Below are 15,824 nucleotides of genomic sequence, written 5' to 3'. Positions count from 1 at the left end.
AAGCCCTCTGTGATGTGACTGCAGGGCAGGCTGTAGCTTCAGCTGTGGGCCGCAGCTCTTGTTGGGCTGTTCTCTGTTAATTGCAAGCTCAGAAGAGCTTCTGCATCATGCCGATGTGGCTGTGACCACCCTTTGCATAGGAAGCACAAAACAGGTGGGTTCAAGCAGTATCCCTTCCAAGCTCAACTGTTTTAGTTGGAATTATTGGGCCCTGAAGGGTTTCAAGCATTGTCTCCAGTCTCAACTGATAGGAGAGGGTCCTGGGGTGAGGCTGGGGTTTTTCGATCCACAAGTGCCATGTGCTGGGGACAGGAGAGGGCAGGTTTCACTCCACTGAAACAGGAAACGTGCTGCACTCTGATGGCACCGTCCTGTCCCATGGTGCACTCCAGCCCTATCAGTGCTCCGGGGGTAACTTTGTGAGGGCTCTAGAAATATGAATAGCATGTCTGTAAGCTTATTATAAGCATTAATTTTAGCTTTGAAGAAGTGAATTAAGTTGCTGTAAATGGCTCGAGGAGTAATACTTGGCAGTGTGCAGCAGCAGCTTGTCATGTAATGGTTTTAATCTTATTTTTCAGGACATGGGATGTAAATGGTTCTCCATGAGACTCAAGCCAAATCTGTGCTCAACTCTGTCTTCTGTATCTCTTAAGGGTTTTGTTTGCACAATATTGTAGTGGATATAGTGAATGTATGGGGCTTACATTTGTTTAATAGTTACAAGAAAATGAGTTGAAGGTTCTTACAGTATTAAGGTAGAAATTTCCAAATTCATTTTTAATGGAGCATTTGTTCTCTGAAGATTATTACACACCATTAAGTTCTCTGCTCTGCAGTGCAGTCTGATGCCCTGGGATATTACTGCCAAGAGGTACAAACATGTTTGTGGGGCTGCTTTATTGAATTGTGAGATCCAGTACCCCGAAGTCGGGAATGTCAGTAGAGGTGTCATAAATCCTGGCCGGGGATATCAGAGTACAGTGTCACGTCACTGTGTAAAACTGGTGCCGATTCACTGGTTTGACTGGCTGCCAATTCTCATCAGTGCAGCAGCTATAAACAGTGGGATGGATCGGCACTGAGCGTGCAGGTGGAAGCAGGGAGCCTGGGGGTTTTTCCCTCTCTTTGGTGGGCTCACTGTGCTGCCAGGGGCTGTAACCAGCGATTACATTGTCGAGCAGCATGCTGCAGGGACCCTCCTCTGTACAGGGCAGTGCTGGCACTGCTCATCCCTCCCAGCATTCCTGTTGGTGCCTTGGTGCACAAGTTTTGCAGGGCTTTTCCTGCTTCTTATTCCAGTTAGACCTTTGGATCTGCATTCTTTTCTTCAGACTCGGGTGGTTCTGTTGTGCTGCTTCCCAACAGCAGCCTGTGATGCCTGAAGGCACTTGGTTGGTTACTGGTGTGATGTGGGTGCATGCAGCTCCTGCTCCCAACTGACAGCCTGTGTGCCTACCAAGGGCAAGGAGTGGGTGACTTTGGGGCACACGCAGGTGCTGACGTGATGGCTGGGGCTTTGTGTGAATAAATGGGAGAGGCAGCAAGACCAGACCAAATGCCTGCTGCCAGCTGTGTGCTGACATTTTATGGGCAGGAACATACTTCTTTTTATGTGCCTCAGATAATTAGCCCCATCATAAAGCATAATAGCGTGTTGGCAGCCTTTTTTTCTTCCTGTATGCTGGGGAATATTTCTTTTGCCCTGGGTTTATTCTGAATAACAAAGGTTTTCCCCCAACCTTTTTTTTGCTTACTACTATTTTTTTCTTTTCCTTCCCCCCCCCCCTTAACCTTTCCATTGTTAAAACAGAGCCCTGTGGCTGTTGCTTTTGAAACACAGAGCTGGGGAATCCTTGCCTTGCTGCTCCTCAGTATGAGTTTAAAGCTGCTTAAGAGGCAGCTCAGCGATGCATATCTTTGCTTTTAAGCCCCTTTGCTGTCATGCTCTAAATGTGGTCGTTAATCTCTGTGTGTTGTTGCCAGAGCAGAAGGGCTCTTAGGGCACACCTGTAACTCCCTGATGTGAACGTGTGACTGCCACACCACTTCCCTGAACGCAGCAGCAGATTGCATCAAGTCAACTGCTCTGCCTCGTCCCTGTGGAGGAAATGTGTTAGCAAAACGTTTGCAGCAGCACCCAGAGCCTTAAAACTCCCCCTGAAAGGAGAGATCCTCTGTGCTAGGCTGGGAGGCTGAGGTTTTACACTACGCAGAAGCCAAACCATCACCTATCTGTGATGGCTGGTGAGATATTGCTTGCTCCTTTCAGCAGCGAGTGGAGTCAAACCCTGCTGGAGAGAGAAGCAGGCTGCAGTCCTCAAGCTGTCCATAGGTCTCGCTCATATCTGCTGGGGAAGGAGGCTGTCAGGGTTGCAGTGGGTGGAGGGCAGGGGTATGCAGAACCCCGGCTGTGCTTTGCTGTTTCAGCTGCAGAGCAGTTTCAACACCACTTCTGGATACTCTGAGCACAGTGGGGTTGTGGGTACCAGAAAATGCTGTATGGTTATCTGGCTCTAAAGTGAGAGCTGGTGTCTTTACATAGCAGTACTGATAAGCTTGCTTTAATAGAGAGAAGATGGAGTTTGGTCAAAAATAACTGTAACAAGCTATGGGATATTTAGCTATATCAGGGCTGAGACCTGTTGGGAGATTTGGATTGAACTGCTTCAGATAGAAGTTGCTGAATTTCACACCTGCTGGAAAGACCCTGACTACAGTATTCCTCTGTGAGCAGCTATTTTTGCTGACAGACGTGTCCACAGATGGATGGAAGAAGTAGTGTATGCAGCCACGGAGGAATGCTGGCACACGGGGATATCCAGAGTGTGGTAACTTCTTGGAAAAAGCGAGTTTCTTCTTGCAGATCCTTCAAGCCTCCCCTTTGTGGGGCTGTTTGAAACAAGGTAGTGTTCAGCTGGATAGAAACAGACTGTATGAGCTCTTATGGAAGAGGTATGGCTTTATTTGAAGGTATAATTTCTGACTGCTGAGCAAATGCAAGGCATGCCATTGGTATTGCTTCAAAACTAAAGGGAGGAAATTCTCCTGCTCTTCAAACAAAGTGTCTTGAGCTTTGGGGTGAAATCCTGCCTTTCTGCTTTTCACTGGGCTGGAAAACCAGTTATGAGAAGCAGCTGAGGATACTGGAGTTGGTGAGTCTGGAGAAGAGGCTGAAAGGAGACCTCACCTGAAAAGAGGCCGCAGTGAGGTGTTGGTCTCTCTTCTCAGGTGACAAGCGATAGGAAGCAGCCTCAAGTTGCATCAAGGAAGATTTTCTTCATGGAAAGGGTGGCTGGGCTCTGGAACAGGCTGCCAAGGGAATGGTGGTGTCCTCATCTCTGGACATGTGGAACTTGATAGTCATAACCATATCACAGAATCACAGAATGGCCTGGGTTGCAAAGGCCCTCAGTGCTCATCCAGTTTCAACCCCCTGCTGTGTGCAGGTCGCCAACCAGCAGCCCAGGCTGCCCAGAGCCACATCCAGCCTGGTAGTGTTGGGCTGGTGACTGGATTAGGTCCTTTTTAGGTCTTTTCCAACCTAGATAATTCTACGATTTAAACCTCATACCAAATCTTTCATTCTTGCAACACTTGTCTGATGCCACCAATCTGCCTGGAAAATTGTTCTAAATATGGCTGTAGGTGCTGCGGTTGCTGTGTTATGAAAGCGCCATTCATCTTGATAGAGGAGCTTTAGTGACTCATTTCATAATCCAGCTTCCATTCAAAGCTGCAGCTGTGATGCAGATGTGAGGGTGAGCCCATGGCAGCACTGCAGCAGTGGCTGAACATCAGGGCTTCCTGTGCTCAGAGCTTGTAGGCAGCAGTCACTGCACTGTTCATTTTACAGTGCATGTGCCTCCATTGGACCAGCTGATGGATTTGCCACACTTGATGTGCATACAGGGGTTAATGGTGTTTGAACACATCGTGGGTTTTGACCTTACTGCAGCCTTTCGGAATCTAAAGGGAGCCTGCAAACAGGAGGGGAGTCAGCTCTTGGGAAGGGGAGGTAACAGCAGGACAAGGGGAAATGGTTTGAAGTTGAGGGAGGGCAGATTTCAGTTGGATGTGAGGGGGAAGTTGTTTGCTGTGAGAGTGGTGAGGTGCTGGAACAGCTGCCCAGAGAGGCTGTGGATGCCCCGTCCATCCCTGGAGGTGTTCAAGGCCAGGTTGGATGGGGCCCTGGGCAGCCTGGGCTGCTCTGAAATGTGGAGGTTGGTGGCCCTGCGTGTGGCTGCAGGTTTGGAGCTTCGTGATCCTTGAGGTCCCTTACAACCCAAACCATTCTGTGACAATTCTGTGATGGCTGCTCTTATCTGCAAAGCTCTTTGTGGCCCGGACTCATAAGCTGTTCCCTTTTGGTCAAGTCTTAAAAAACAAAAGCAAAACTTGTCCGTTTGAGAATGAGAAAAGCTTTGCTGGAGCTTTGGTTTGCATTTCCAGGAGGCTGTGAGTCTCCCCGTGCCTCACCTGTGGCTCTTCTCCCCGCAGGCATCGACATCCTGAAGCTGGTGGCGGCCCAGGTGGGGAGCCAGTGGAAGGACATCTACCAGTTCCTGTGCAACGCCAGCGAGCGCGAGGTGGCCGCCTTCTCCAACGGCTACGCGGCCGACCACGAGCGGGCCTACGCTGCGCTGCAGCACTGGACCATCCGCGGGCCCGAGGCCAGCCTGGCGCAGCTCATCAGCGCGCTCCGGCAGCACCGCCGCAACGACGTGGTGGAGAAGATCCGCGGCCTGATGGAGGACACCACGGCGGTAAGGCTGGGCACGGTGCTGACCTGCCTCGTCCTCTGCCTTGTTTGTTGAGCTCAGCCTGGGTGTGTACAGAACCGGAGAATGGCCTGGGTTGCAAAGGCTCGCAACCCTGCTATGTGCAGGTCGCTGACCTGCAGCCCAGGCTGCCCAGAGCCACATCCAGCCTGGCCTTGAATGCCTGCAGGGATGGGGCATCCACAGCCTCCTTGGGCAACCTGTTCCAGTGCCTCACCACCCTCTGGATGAAAAACTTCCTCCTCATATCCAACCTAAACCTCCCCTGTCTCACTTTAAGACCATTCCCCTTGTCCTATCACCATCCACCCTCACAAACAGCCATTCCCCTCCAGTTTATACGCTCCCTTCAGGTATTGGAAGGCCATGTGTAGGGCCTTGCCCTGTGCAGTGGGAAGGCTCTGTGTGTCAGGCTCCAGAACAGTTTCCCTTCTGCAGCAGCTCTGGCTTTATAGCAGACTTTCCCGTTTTTTTGGAAAATAATTGCTGCAGAGTATCCTGTGGCAGAGTCTTGGCTGGGGGTAGGTTTTTGGGAGCACAGATCAGCTGCCAGCCTTGGTGACCTTTTCAGATTGTTTTTGCCATCTCTTACTTTAGATGTTGGTGTGCTTTTATTCTGGTGGGCTCTCATTCAGTAGTGGCCTTCTGGAAAAGTTCCTAAATGTGTTGAGTGGAGATTCTTCTGAATGTGGAAGCCACTGGGACAATACATAGATCCAGCTGGGAAGGTCAGTGCAGGGCTCTTTCCCTCAAAGCAGTTGTTGATACACCTCTTGCTGCTGTGGAGCAGGGGGTTCCCAAACCCCTCACTGGGACAAGGCCATCCCAAATTGCCCCCTCTGAGCAGGACTCTGTTTTGCAGTGCCATGTAACCCTGCATGGCTTTCTGTTTTATTGTTTGTTTTTTTAACCCCAGTACAAAATCACAGATTCTTCAGCTTGTGTTAAGTTCAGCAGCCAAGTGCTTTATAGTTTGTTTTGCTCAACTCTTGGTAATTAAGCAGTATGTCACTTCCTCCTTTTCCTTGTTAGTGTAGGGTTTTTGTCTATTTTTTTTTTAATATAAAAAATGCAAGCCTCTGACAAAATTATAGTCAGGAGAAAAGGTAGAGAAAATTTTAGTCCTAAAAGTCTCTAGTACGTGTGGGTCAAGTTTCCAGCCCAGCAGTGTGCCAGGAGGACACGTCGTCCTTTTGGTCTCCTCAAGCAGGTAGTAAACTCAGTTCTCCTGGTTACTGTTTTGAGTATTACAGTAAAGTGCTGGGCTAGGACATCAGATAAAGTGTGGGGTTGGTTTGTTAGCACAATGTCTAATTAGCAGACCTAGATTGTGCAGTGTTCAGTGCTCCTGAACACTGCTCTGCTCCAGCCAGGATTATCAGGTGCTCATTCTCAAACAGTGAAAAAATCAGGGTGGCAACTTTGGCAGCTGGGTTTATAAGGCAACCTGCTGAGACTTCTGATGGCTGAGGAACTTGCTTAAACGTGTGCCCTGTGATCTGAAAGCCCCGTGAGCTGATGTTTCAGGGAATAAGCAAACCCAAATCTCATGGATTCTTGTATTGGGATTTTTGGACCTTGTGGCTTTTCAGCAAGGTACCTGGTTTAGTGGACATAGTGCTAATGGGTTGACAGTTGAAACTGGTGATCTTGGTGGTCTTTTCCAACTTTAATGATTCTATGATTGGAGACTTGGGCTGAAAAAACAGTCAGCCTCCTAAGGGAAAACCTTACTGAATGGCTGCAGTGACTGCAGGTGGGAATATCAAAGAACCATGTGGGTGATGCTGCAGAGCCCCTTGGGAACGTGCTGGTGAGCAGCTTTCTGTTAGGATTTGAGATATCTCAAGTGCTCAGTTTCCTTTTTTAAAGAATCTCAATAGACAGGATCTTTAGCTTCTTTCTGAGAGGAAAACATGCACGTTCTCTGCTTTGCCTGTAGTGCCTATACAGAAAGGGGGATTTTTTCTGCTTTTTTGAATAAATTCACACAGGCCAGCATGTTCTTCTCCCCTGTCTATCTTCTTTGGGTGAGTCTACAATGATCCACCATCCACGTGCATGTTCCCAAAGGCACCAGACTGGTGGTTGTGCTGCAGCAGGGTGTGGGATGCTGGAGCACCTCGGGGCTCAGATCCTGCAAGGTATCGCCTGCCGCAGCCTGTTTCCTTCAGTTAGATTCTGCAGTTTGGGTGTTGAAGGCCCTTAGGGCTGTTCCATTGCTGTGAGACAGAGGAGGGAGGCAGAAAGCCATGGGAAATGTGTTGTGCAAGGGAACCCGACGCCCTGCGGCCTCACGCCTACAGCTGAGCTGCATTGTGGCGGTCCCAACCGGGGCAGCTTATTGCTAAACACCAGCAGCAGACGTTGAGGTTTTGTTTGGGTTTAGTTTTAATTGCTCTGGTTTGAAAGCCTTTAATTAGCGCTAATCTGTTTGGCTCTTGTCTGTCCAAATGCAGCCTGGGTCGAGGCGGTTTCTCTCCGTACCCAACTGGTTTGATCTGAAGGAGTCGTGGCAGAAGTCGGTGCTGCATTGCATCCCTCCGGCAATGAGCCATGCTGAAGCAGTCCTGCCAAAAGCACAGGCATAAAGAGAGCTCGTTGGGTTGTGTTGTGGAGGGAAGCAAGGGCTCTCATAAGCAATGCAAATAAATGCATATGGCAGCTAACGGGTCGACGCCAGCAGCATGAACCAAGGAATGTGGTGGTATGAGAAAATGATGGGAAATTCCCATTCCTTGTGGAGAACAGCTATAGCATAGCAAGGACAAGAAGAAAACACCAACACCCCCAACTGGTACCTAATAACACAGCTCTTGGACAGCAAATCAATACCCCAAACCCAGTCGCCCTTTGCCATCCCATTCTTTATTACATCATTGCCCCAGACCCTCTATCTGGCTTCCAGCTCCAATCTGTGCAATCTGCAGAGGCAGAGCTGCTCTCTAGCAGTTCTCCATGCCCACAGGAGCCTCTGGGGCTCTGACATATAAATATTTACAACCGCTGATAACGCAGGAAAAGCAAATTAATACAAACCTCTGGAGCATTATGGTATGTGACAGGAAGGTTTTCCTTTTGGGAAAAAAGAGCTCTGCTGATTGCTTGACAGCTTTTTTAGCTACAAAAGATTATGCTGGTTTTACACCATGCTGCATGAATTTAGGTTAAAACTGGATTAGCCCTCTGAATCACTTTGCAAGTTTCTGCAGCATTTGCTGATCCAGAAAATAGGAAGAGCACGGCAGCTGTGGGAAGATGTTTGAAGCACGTTGAGCATTGAGCTCCTGTTCAGTGCTCACAATGGATGTTTTCTCTTCCAGCTCCTGTGGAAGGCTTTGCAAAATCTCTCCCCTTGGAGCATGCTTGCTGGGGCAGGCGTATGGCTGTGAGGGCACAGCCTGCATCAGTGATGCCGATGGCAGCAGCGAAAGGAAGGCAAGGGGAGGAAGGAGGAGAATTCACTGCAGGTCCCAACAAATTGCAGTTTTTGAGGGTAAAAAAGGAAAATTTTTACATGGCACAGATGCAGAGTGGGATTTTTAGGAGGTTAAGAGCATTTGCAGGTAGCTCCTGAGCAGCGTCCATGACTGTGCTGTGTTTGCTACTGCGAGCTCTGCTCTGAGCCCTTATCTTTGTGTTAATAGCTTGTCTGTTCTCAGCTGAAGCATTCTGGGGAGCTGCTGGAGGGAAGCAGACAGCCTTGCTTGAGATGTTCAGCAGCAAAAGAAATAAATTAACAGCGGAGAGGAAGGCTGCAGCCCCGATCCCAGTGAGATTTAGGTCTGTGGCTAATTTCATCTTGCAGATAATCCTGTGAATCAGCAGATATAGCAGAGGAAAAGCCCGGTATCAGAGACATATGGAGTTTTAAGCTATGCAGTTTTGGGGGCTGCTGGGGGAGAAGAGGATGCGAAAGCCCCAGCTGAGGCGGTGGCAGTGCTGCTTGGTGCCTTCTCTTCCCCTTTCACAGGTCGAAGCCTTGGGGCCGGGATGCTGCACAGCAGTGTTTGCTTCCAGCCCTAGCTTGGGGCGGTTCCGGGTCCCACAGATTTGCTTTGTTTCCTCTTTGTCACAGCAGAACTGGGCTGGGGCCAATAACTTGGCCCAGAGCTGTGGTACGGAGCAGCCAGACGCTGGGGAGGAGTAGGGCAGGGTGGGTTTGCTGTGGCAGCTGGGCCGGGTGTTGCTGGTTTAGATCTGCACTAAACCATGGGTTGGTTCTCAAGGAACCAGCACTGCTCTGACATAGGGTGGGCTCTGGGGGTGCTGTGTGGGGCCGGGCCCGGGGATCCTTTGGGGTTCTTTCCTGCTCAGGATGTTCTGTGAGTGTTGGTCTAAGGGCTTTCCATGAGACTGCTCGTCGCCCTCAGCGCATCCCCTTTGGTTCACCCAGCCAGTCGCCCCTGCTGTCACTGGTAATCCCACCCTGTCCCCCTAGAGAGCTGATGGGACGTGACAGCCTCGCTTAATGGGAAAATCTCCAGTGCTGGAAGAGCACAGAGCTGTTAATCTGGACAGATCTTGACTATGTGCCACAGGGAGAGCATCCCTCACACCACAGCACCACCGGCACAGTGCTCTCCATGCTGCCATTTCTCCTCCCAGCCCTCCCTGAGCACCATGTGGAGCTGTGACAAACCTGGACGCAGGGCTCCTGTCTGCCCATGTCAACTTTCAGCTGGGAATCGGTGACCTCAGCACTAAATTTATCCCATCCGGGATGACAGACAGCCACCCGACCTGCTCACCCCCGCACGTCCCTCTGCAGAGGTTTCTCCTCCCACCACAGCCCCTTGTGAGTTTTCTTTTATAAAAATAGCATCTGTTTCATCTGTGTTTGCGTTGGGCAGGAAAAACCCGACCTGACCCCAACTGCTGCTGCAGGCTCTGTGCCCAGAGTCAGGCTGACCCAACAGCGAACTTTGGGGACTTTGGGGGCTTTGCTGGGCAGGAGCAGCTCCAGCAGCATTGGAGGCTTGGTCCTCCCATGGTTGAGTACACTCATGTCCTGAGGCTGCTGTCACTTAGAGATGGCAATCATGAGCCCTGCAGAAGTTGCCTGGAACAAGCAAGAACAAGTGCATCCCTCCTCCTCAGCATTTCTTCTGAACGTCGATTCAGCAGGTTGATAAATGACCTGCAAGGGTTGTTTTGAACTGACGCAGTCCCAGTTGGAGATCTGTCTGTGCTCAGGCTGGCACTTCTCTTTTTGTCGCAGTGGCTTTGGTGACCAGCTGGTTGCAGTGGGAGGGATTGCTGGGAAGTGTCACCTCTGAGACAGTTTGTTTTATTCTTTTTCACTCGGAGGGTAATGTCACACTGGATCGTGTTGCCCAAGGAGGCTGTGGATGCCCCATCCCTAGAGGCGTTCAAGGCCAGGCTGGATGTGGCTCTGGGCAGCCCGGGCTGCTGGTGGGTGACCCTGCACACAGCAGGGGGTTGGAACTGGGTGAGCACTGGTGGGCCTTTGCAACCCAGGCCATTCTATGGTTCTATGATACAATTCTTAATGCCTATGCCCAGTCCTCCCTGATGTGAGCAGCATGGCTGCAGTTTGTCTCAGTTAGTCTTGTATTGCAGCGCGGTGAAATAAAGGCATACCCAGCTGTGGCAAGCTTCCTGCTGCAGTGCAGTGCTTAGCAAAAGATCAAAAAGCAGCAGAGCATCCCAGCAGGATGGAGCTGCACTTGGTTGCAGGAGGCTGCTGATGTATCAGAGTCTCGCATGGCTGCCTGCTGCAAGCCCTCTGCTGCTCATGTGGGCATTTGCCTCTCAGGACTAACAGCCCTCTCTGTCTGTGCAGGTGCAGCCTCAGTGGCAGACGCAGGACTGCTCGAATGATGACGGAAAGGTGAGAAATGCGGTCACTGTGGAAGGGCAGAAGCACTGCAGAGGGATTTCATTCTTTTTGCAGCCAGGGCAGGGGCACGGCCGCCGTGGTTTCGCTTGAAATAGGGATTGCAGAGCTGGTTTCGGGCAGATGACTCACGGGCTATGAATGGTTGTTTGTATGCCTGTTCCACGGGCTTCACCTCAGAGCAACTTCTTACTTTCCCTGCCCTTTCAAAACCTTCATTCCCACTTGCTTTCTTCCTGCGGTTTAAACATTAACACATCCCAGCATCCTGTTTGCTTTGCCTAATAAGCTCACAGGCGCTCAGCTATTTGGAAGGCTCCGGGCTCTGAGGACGCCTACAGACAAATAACCCCGGGTGCTTTTCTAGCGTGCTTTAGCAGCTGTTTAATTAAACTCCAAATAACTCGCACGCTTCTGGGAAGTGTTTTCCCCTCTGCTGGGAAGGCAGGCTGGGGTTGGCGGTTTCCCCATGCCCTCTGTTTTGGGGTGCTGAAGGGTCAGCTCCGTTTCGGAGATCAGGACTTGGCTTTCCAGCTGGGTGTTAAATGAAATTGCAGAGGGGACAAACAAACCTCTGCAGCCTGTTTGTTTTTAGGGGAAACGGGAGCATATTGCAGCTTGGAGAGCAGCCAGGGCAGTGTGTTCTCCCCAGTAAATGGCTGCAGCTCACCGATGCGCTGCGTCGGGGGGGGAGCTGGAGAGGAGAATGCTGATTCTTTTAATTAAAAATTAAAGCTGACATTTATTCGTAAGGTGCCTATTGCATAATGTGCTGAGCCAGAACAATTCCTCCCTGTTTATTTTCAATGGGGGGGAAAGGAGGGGAAAAGAAGCCCCATCGAAACACAACCCTTTTATTCCTCCACAAACAGGCTGAAATGTGAATTTGATGTGAACAGGCTCTCAGCGGACATGAATGTGGGTGGTGAATTCCTCGATGCAGACAAGGAGTGCGTGGGTGCAGCCATGTCTGTGCCACTGGGGCTCTGCCTCCACTGCATGGAGGTGGCTCTGCAGCTCCCTGCCTCTCATCCACAGCTTGCTTTGTAATTCCTGGCATTGAGTGGAAGAGCAGACAGGAGTGGCCAGGTGCTCCTTCTACAGGAGGAGAAAACAGGGCTGTGAGATGAATGTGGGGAAGGTGTTTGCACATGAGAGGATGTGAGTAGAGCAAGGATGTGGAGTCTGGGTTGAAGTTAAATAGTCTGCAGTCCTCAGAGCAGCCTGGTCATCTGCAGAGGGGCACAGGGCTGGCCAGGGATGTGGGAACGCTGTGCTGAGCCTCTCCTGTCTGCTGGGAATGGAGACTGCTTGAGGTCCTCCACCCGAAGAGGATGCTGAGACGCCAAGGGGCCACAAAGTGTTGGCTGTTGAAGCACAGGAAGTAAGATGTGGAGTTGGAGGTTCAGATCTCTGCTGAGGTGATGCTGCTTTCCAGAGTGGCACTTCTGGCTCTCCGTGCCTTTGTGGCCATGGAGCCAAATGCAGTCTCCTGGTTTGCTTCAGGGGTATGAGTGAGAACTGAAGGTGCTGAGACGCTGTTTTGGTCAACCCCAGGCACTGGTTGTCCTTCCTGACTAAGCAGAGTCAGATGGGATGGATTTCTCTATAACACATTAATGGGGTGTTCACGAGTGCAAGGGCCAGACAGGGCAAACAAATTATTAACTTGGAATGTGGCTCAGCATCCCAGCAAGGGAGGTGGGGGGGGATATAAATCAGGAACATTGTGTCCCAACAGCCAAAATCCCAGTGATGCATGAGGAACCAGAGTCTGAGGCCACCAGAAGTGCTTTGGCATTAATATCATGTCAATGAGCATTGTCTGGGGATGTCACCAGGTGGATGGAGCAGCTCTTGGTTGAAAGCATGGAACCAGACTGTGCCTTATTTTAAGGGAATGAGAGTTTAGTAACTCCTTCCCTGAGCAGGAGAATGAGAAGCAAGTTAAAGTGATGGTAACTGGGCAGGCTGTCTGCATGTGCCACCCTGGTGCTGTGGTTGCTCTTGCTGGGAATGCAGGCTGCTCTGCCCCACCTGTGTGGTGTGCTGTATGCCAAATGCTAGCACTGATGTCTGCCACAAGTCACCTCTGGGGGTGGTAGGTCCCTAATTGAGCTCACTGTACACGTGGGCTCTCGCAGGCGTGGGCTCTCTTAGCTTCTTCTAGGGGTGGGCTGAAAGCTGCTGTGAAATCCCTTTGGGATGCAGGTGGTTTGGAGCACAAGCTCAGCACGTAGCATCCTCACCACTTGACTTTTCCTCTGCTCCCCTTGCAGCTGGAAGGTGACAAACTGGCACTGCCTGTGAGCCCCAGCCCGCTCAGCCCGGTGCCCACCCCCAGCACTAAACCACCCGATGCGGCTGTCCTCACCGTGGAGCCCTCTCCTTCAGAGAAGAAATGCTTCTTTGTGGACGAGTCAGAGCCCCTCCTGCGATGCGACTCCACCTCCAGCGGCTCCTCTGCGCTCAGCCGGACCGGCTCCTTTATTACCAAAGGTACCAAAATCAGCCCAGAGGGGTGGGGAGGGCAGCGGGAGGGCTGCAGCAGTACCCAGAGTGTGGCCACGGCACAGCCCCTGCCATCAGTACACACACAGCTGGCCAGTGAGCACTGAGGGTGTGATGTCATTAAAGCAAATAACTGGGCTTTAACCAGCTTTCTAGGGTATGTTTATCACACGCTGAGTCAAGACCGGGAGTATCCTTAGAGAGGACTTCCAAGGGAAAACGCCTTTAAAGGGTTTTAACTCTTCAAGGTGTTGTCAGAAGTGCAACATCCTTGGATGTCTGTGGGACCTTCTGGCTTTTGGTCCAGGGGATTGGTTATTGTGTGAGATGAAAACAGAAAAATGCCATTTTGGAATTCTTGTTTTCATCTTTCACCCTTGGTCCCACTTGCTGCACTGTGCATCTTGAGATGTAAATCACCATTAGTCACCTGCGCCTTATGAGGGGGTTTAATCTCCTGCATTTAATTTGCTGTATTGAATCTTCGTTATCTTCTGGTGAAGGTGAACTGCTGAGCTCAAGCGACCTAGCTAATTTATTCTGTGGTGCAGAAATGAAGCTGACCCAATGAAAACAACTCAAAATAGCAGAATTTAGCTTTTTGGCTCCCCTCCCACCATCCCCTTAACTTTCAGTACTGGCCACTCAGCAGTTATTACTGCTGTGTTTGCTCTAGCAGGATCCCAGCTTTGGTGCCTTCGTCTCCATTCCTTAGCGCATCGTGCTGCAGCTTTCCCTTGTTTCCCTTCCTGGTGTGTCCCTCTCCTGAGCAGGGAGGGGGGTGGGCTGAGTTCTCTGACGAGGTTTCCTTGCAGGAACCAGGTGGAGGCTTTCCAAGAGGCTTTTTTAACCCCCTGCTCCTTCCTCCTGCAGAAAAGAAGGACACAGTCTTGCGCCAGGTGCGCTTGGACCCTTGTGACCTGCAGCCCATCTTCGATGACATGCTGCACATCCTGAACCCCGAGGAGCTCCATGTGATCGAGGAGATCCCGCAGGCGGAGGACAAGCTGGACAGGCTGTTTGAGATCGCCGGAGTCAAGAGCCAGGAAGCCAGCCAAACCCTCCTGGACTCTGTCTATAGCCACCTCCCTGACTTACTGTAGGCACTGGTCACCGCGCACTCTCCGAATATCTGCTAGAACTAGCTTGGCACTCGTTAAGATGACCGACAGCGCGCAGGCAGGTCTGCTGTAGAATTCATGGCCAGTATTTTCTTTGAGGTGTCCCTGGTTTCTGGAGGGGGCAGTTTGTGAGCATTGCACCTCTCAACCTTAACTCTGTTGCTCAGTTAAGTCTTTGCACCCTTTGCCCCCTTTGGAGTCTTTTGTTCCCATTCCAATCAGATCAGCTGATGCACTTTAAAATGCAGTAAGTGAACTAAAAGACCACGAATGCCGTGTCACCTATAGGCATTGAGTCTGGGGGTGCTCTGTAGCCCGTTTCAGTTCTGTCAAAGCTGTTGCTCCAAATGATCGTCGTCTGCTACCTCCCTTCCACCTGGGAGTGGGAAACGGTGAAACACACAAAGCCAATTGTTGCTGGTTACCTTAACGCACCTCAGCTTCCTCCCTGGTTGACTTTTTTTAATGTCCTATCATATAGCTCATGCTCATTGCTGAGATTTTACTAGCACGATTATTTATTGTATGGTTTTCACCTGGACAACGCATTGTGCTCCTATAAGCTAAAGCAGAAGCAGATGAATGGAAAGAAGAGGTTCAGTTCCACCAACCTTCCTGACAGTACAACCAAGCGAGGAGCATCTGCCTGGCCAAGAGGACAGCGGGTCGTGGCAGCACCAGGTCTGGGACCTGGGGACCCCGCTGGTGGTTCTGCTCTCCGTGTGCCGTAAGACTTCCCAAGCTATGCTTTTACACTTGTGTCTCTTGTTTTTTATACAGACATGGCCGATAGGTTAGGTTCTCCAAAGACCCTGCCTGGTCTTGGATAGTCTCTTCAAATCACACTTCACTTTTTATTAAAGAGAAAAGAAGGGGGAAAAAATAAAAGTAAAAAAAAAAAAAAAAAAAAAAAAGCTGCATCGTAAGAAGTCTGTCTGATTATATTTGCAACTATTATGCTCCCGTAATGAACAGTCTGTACTATGCTCCAATTGACAAAATGATATTAGGGTGGCATGTGCTGCCTTGTGGGAAGGGGTGGGTGTGGGGAAAAGGGGAATGAACTGAAAAATTGCCTTCCAGTGTACTAATTTATTAATAAATACTAGGTGTTTGTTACTTGACCTGACTCAGTGTTAACCTCCTTAACACCCTGCTTGGGGGCACTGAAGGATTGCAGTCAGTGGGGATTCCGCAGGGCTCTGGTTTAGGGTTATTTATGTTTCTCTAAATGACTTGGATGTAGGACTAGAAGGTGTTTTGAGCAAGTTTGATGATACTGAATTGGGAGGAGCTGTTGACTCAGAGTGTGGAGAAGCTTTGCAAGAGATCCAAACAAATTAGAGAGCTGGGCAGACACCAACTGCATGAGGCTTACAGGAAGTGCAGGTGGGAAGGGGCATCCCTGACTGCATGTTCTGTTGGGGGGCCGTGGGGCAGGAGAGCAGCCCTGCAGGAAGGGATCCAGGGGTCTCGATCTACTTGGAGCAGGGACGGCTGGCTGTGACGGGAGGTGAAGAGGCAGATGGTGGGGGTCAGTGCTGGGGGAGC

At 50.6% G+C, this 15,824-nt stretch overlaps 1 protein-coding gene across 2 annotated transcripts in view; it reads left to right on the top strand.

The window, feature by feature from the left end:
* TNFRSF21 (TNF receptor superfamily member 21) overlaps nt 1-15,397 on the top strand; it is a 32,784-nt gene extending 17,387 nt beyond the window's left edge. The window contains exons 4-7 of one of the 2 annotated variants that reach the window (XM_031604923.2): nt 4,501-4,766; nt 10,588-10,635; nt 12,921-13,140; nt 14,026-15,397. In XM_031604923.2, coding sequence (XP_031460783.2) covers nt 4,501-4,766; nt 10,588-10,635; nt 12,921-13,140; nt 14,026-14,255 — 764 coding nt within the window. In that variant the 3' untranslated portion in view covers nt 14,256-15,397. The remainder of the gene's footprint in view (nt 1-4,500; nt 4,767-10,587; nt 10,636-12,920; nt 13,141-14,025) is intronic. The other variant, XM_031604924.2, reaches the window with a different exon arrangement.
* The last annotated feature ends 427 nt before the right edge of the window (nt 15,398-15,824 follow it).

The sequence above is a fragment of the Phasianus colchicus genome, chromosome 2 (assembly GCF_987193195.1).
Source record: "Phasianus colchicus chromosome 2, bPhaCol1.hap1.1, whole genome shotgun sequence".
Lineage (NCBI taxonomy): Eukaryota > Metazoa > Chordata > Aves > Galliformes > Phasianidae > Phasianus > Phasianus colchicus.
The sequence above is the reverse complement of the archived record's forward strand: the minus strand, read 5'-3'. Positions and strand labels throughout refer to the sequence as shown.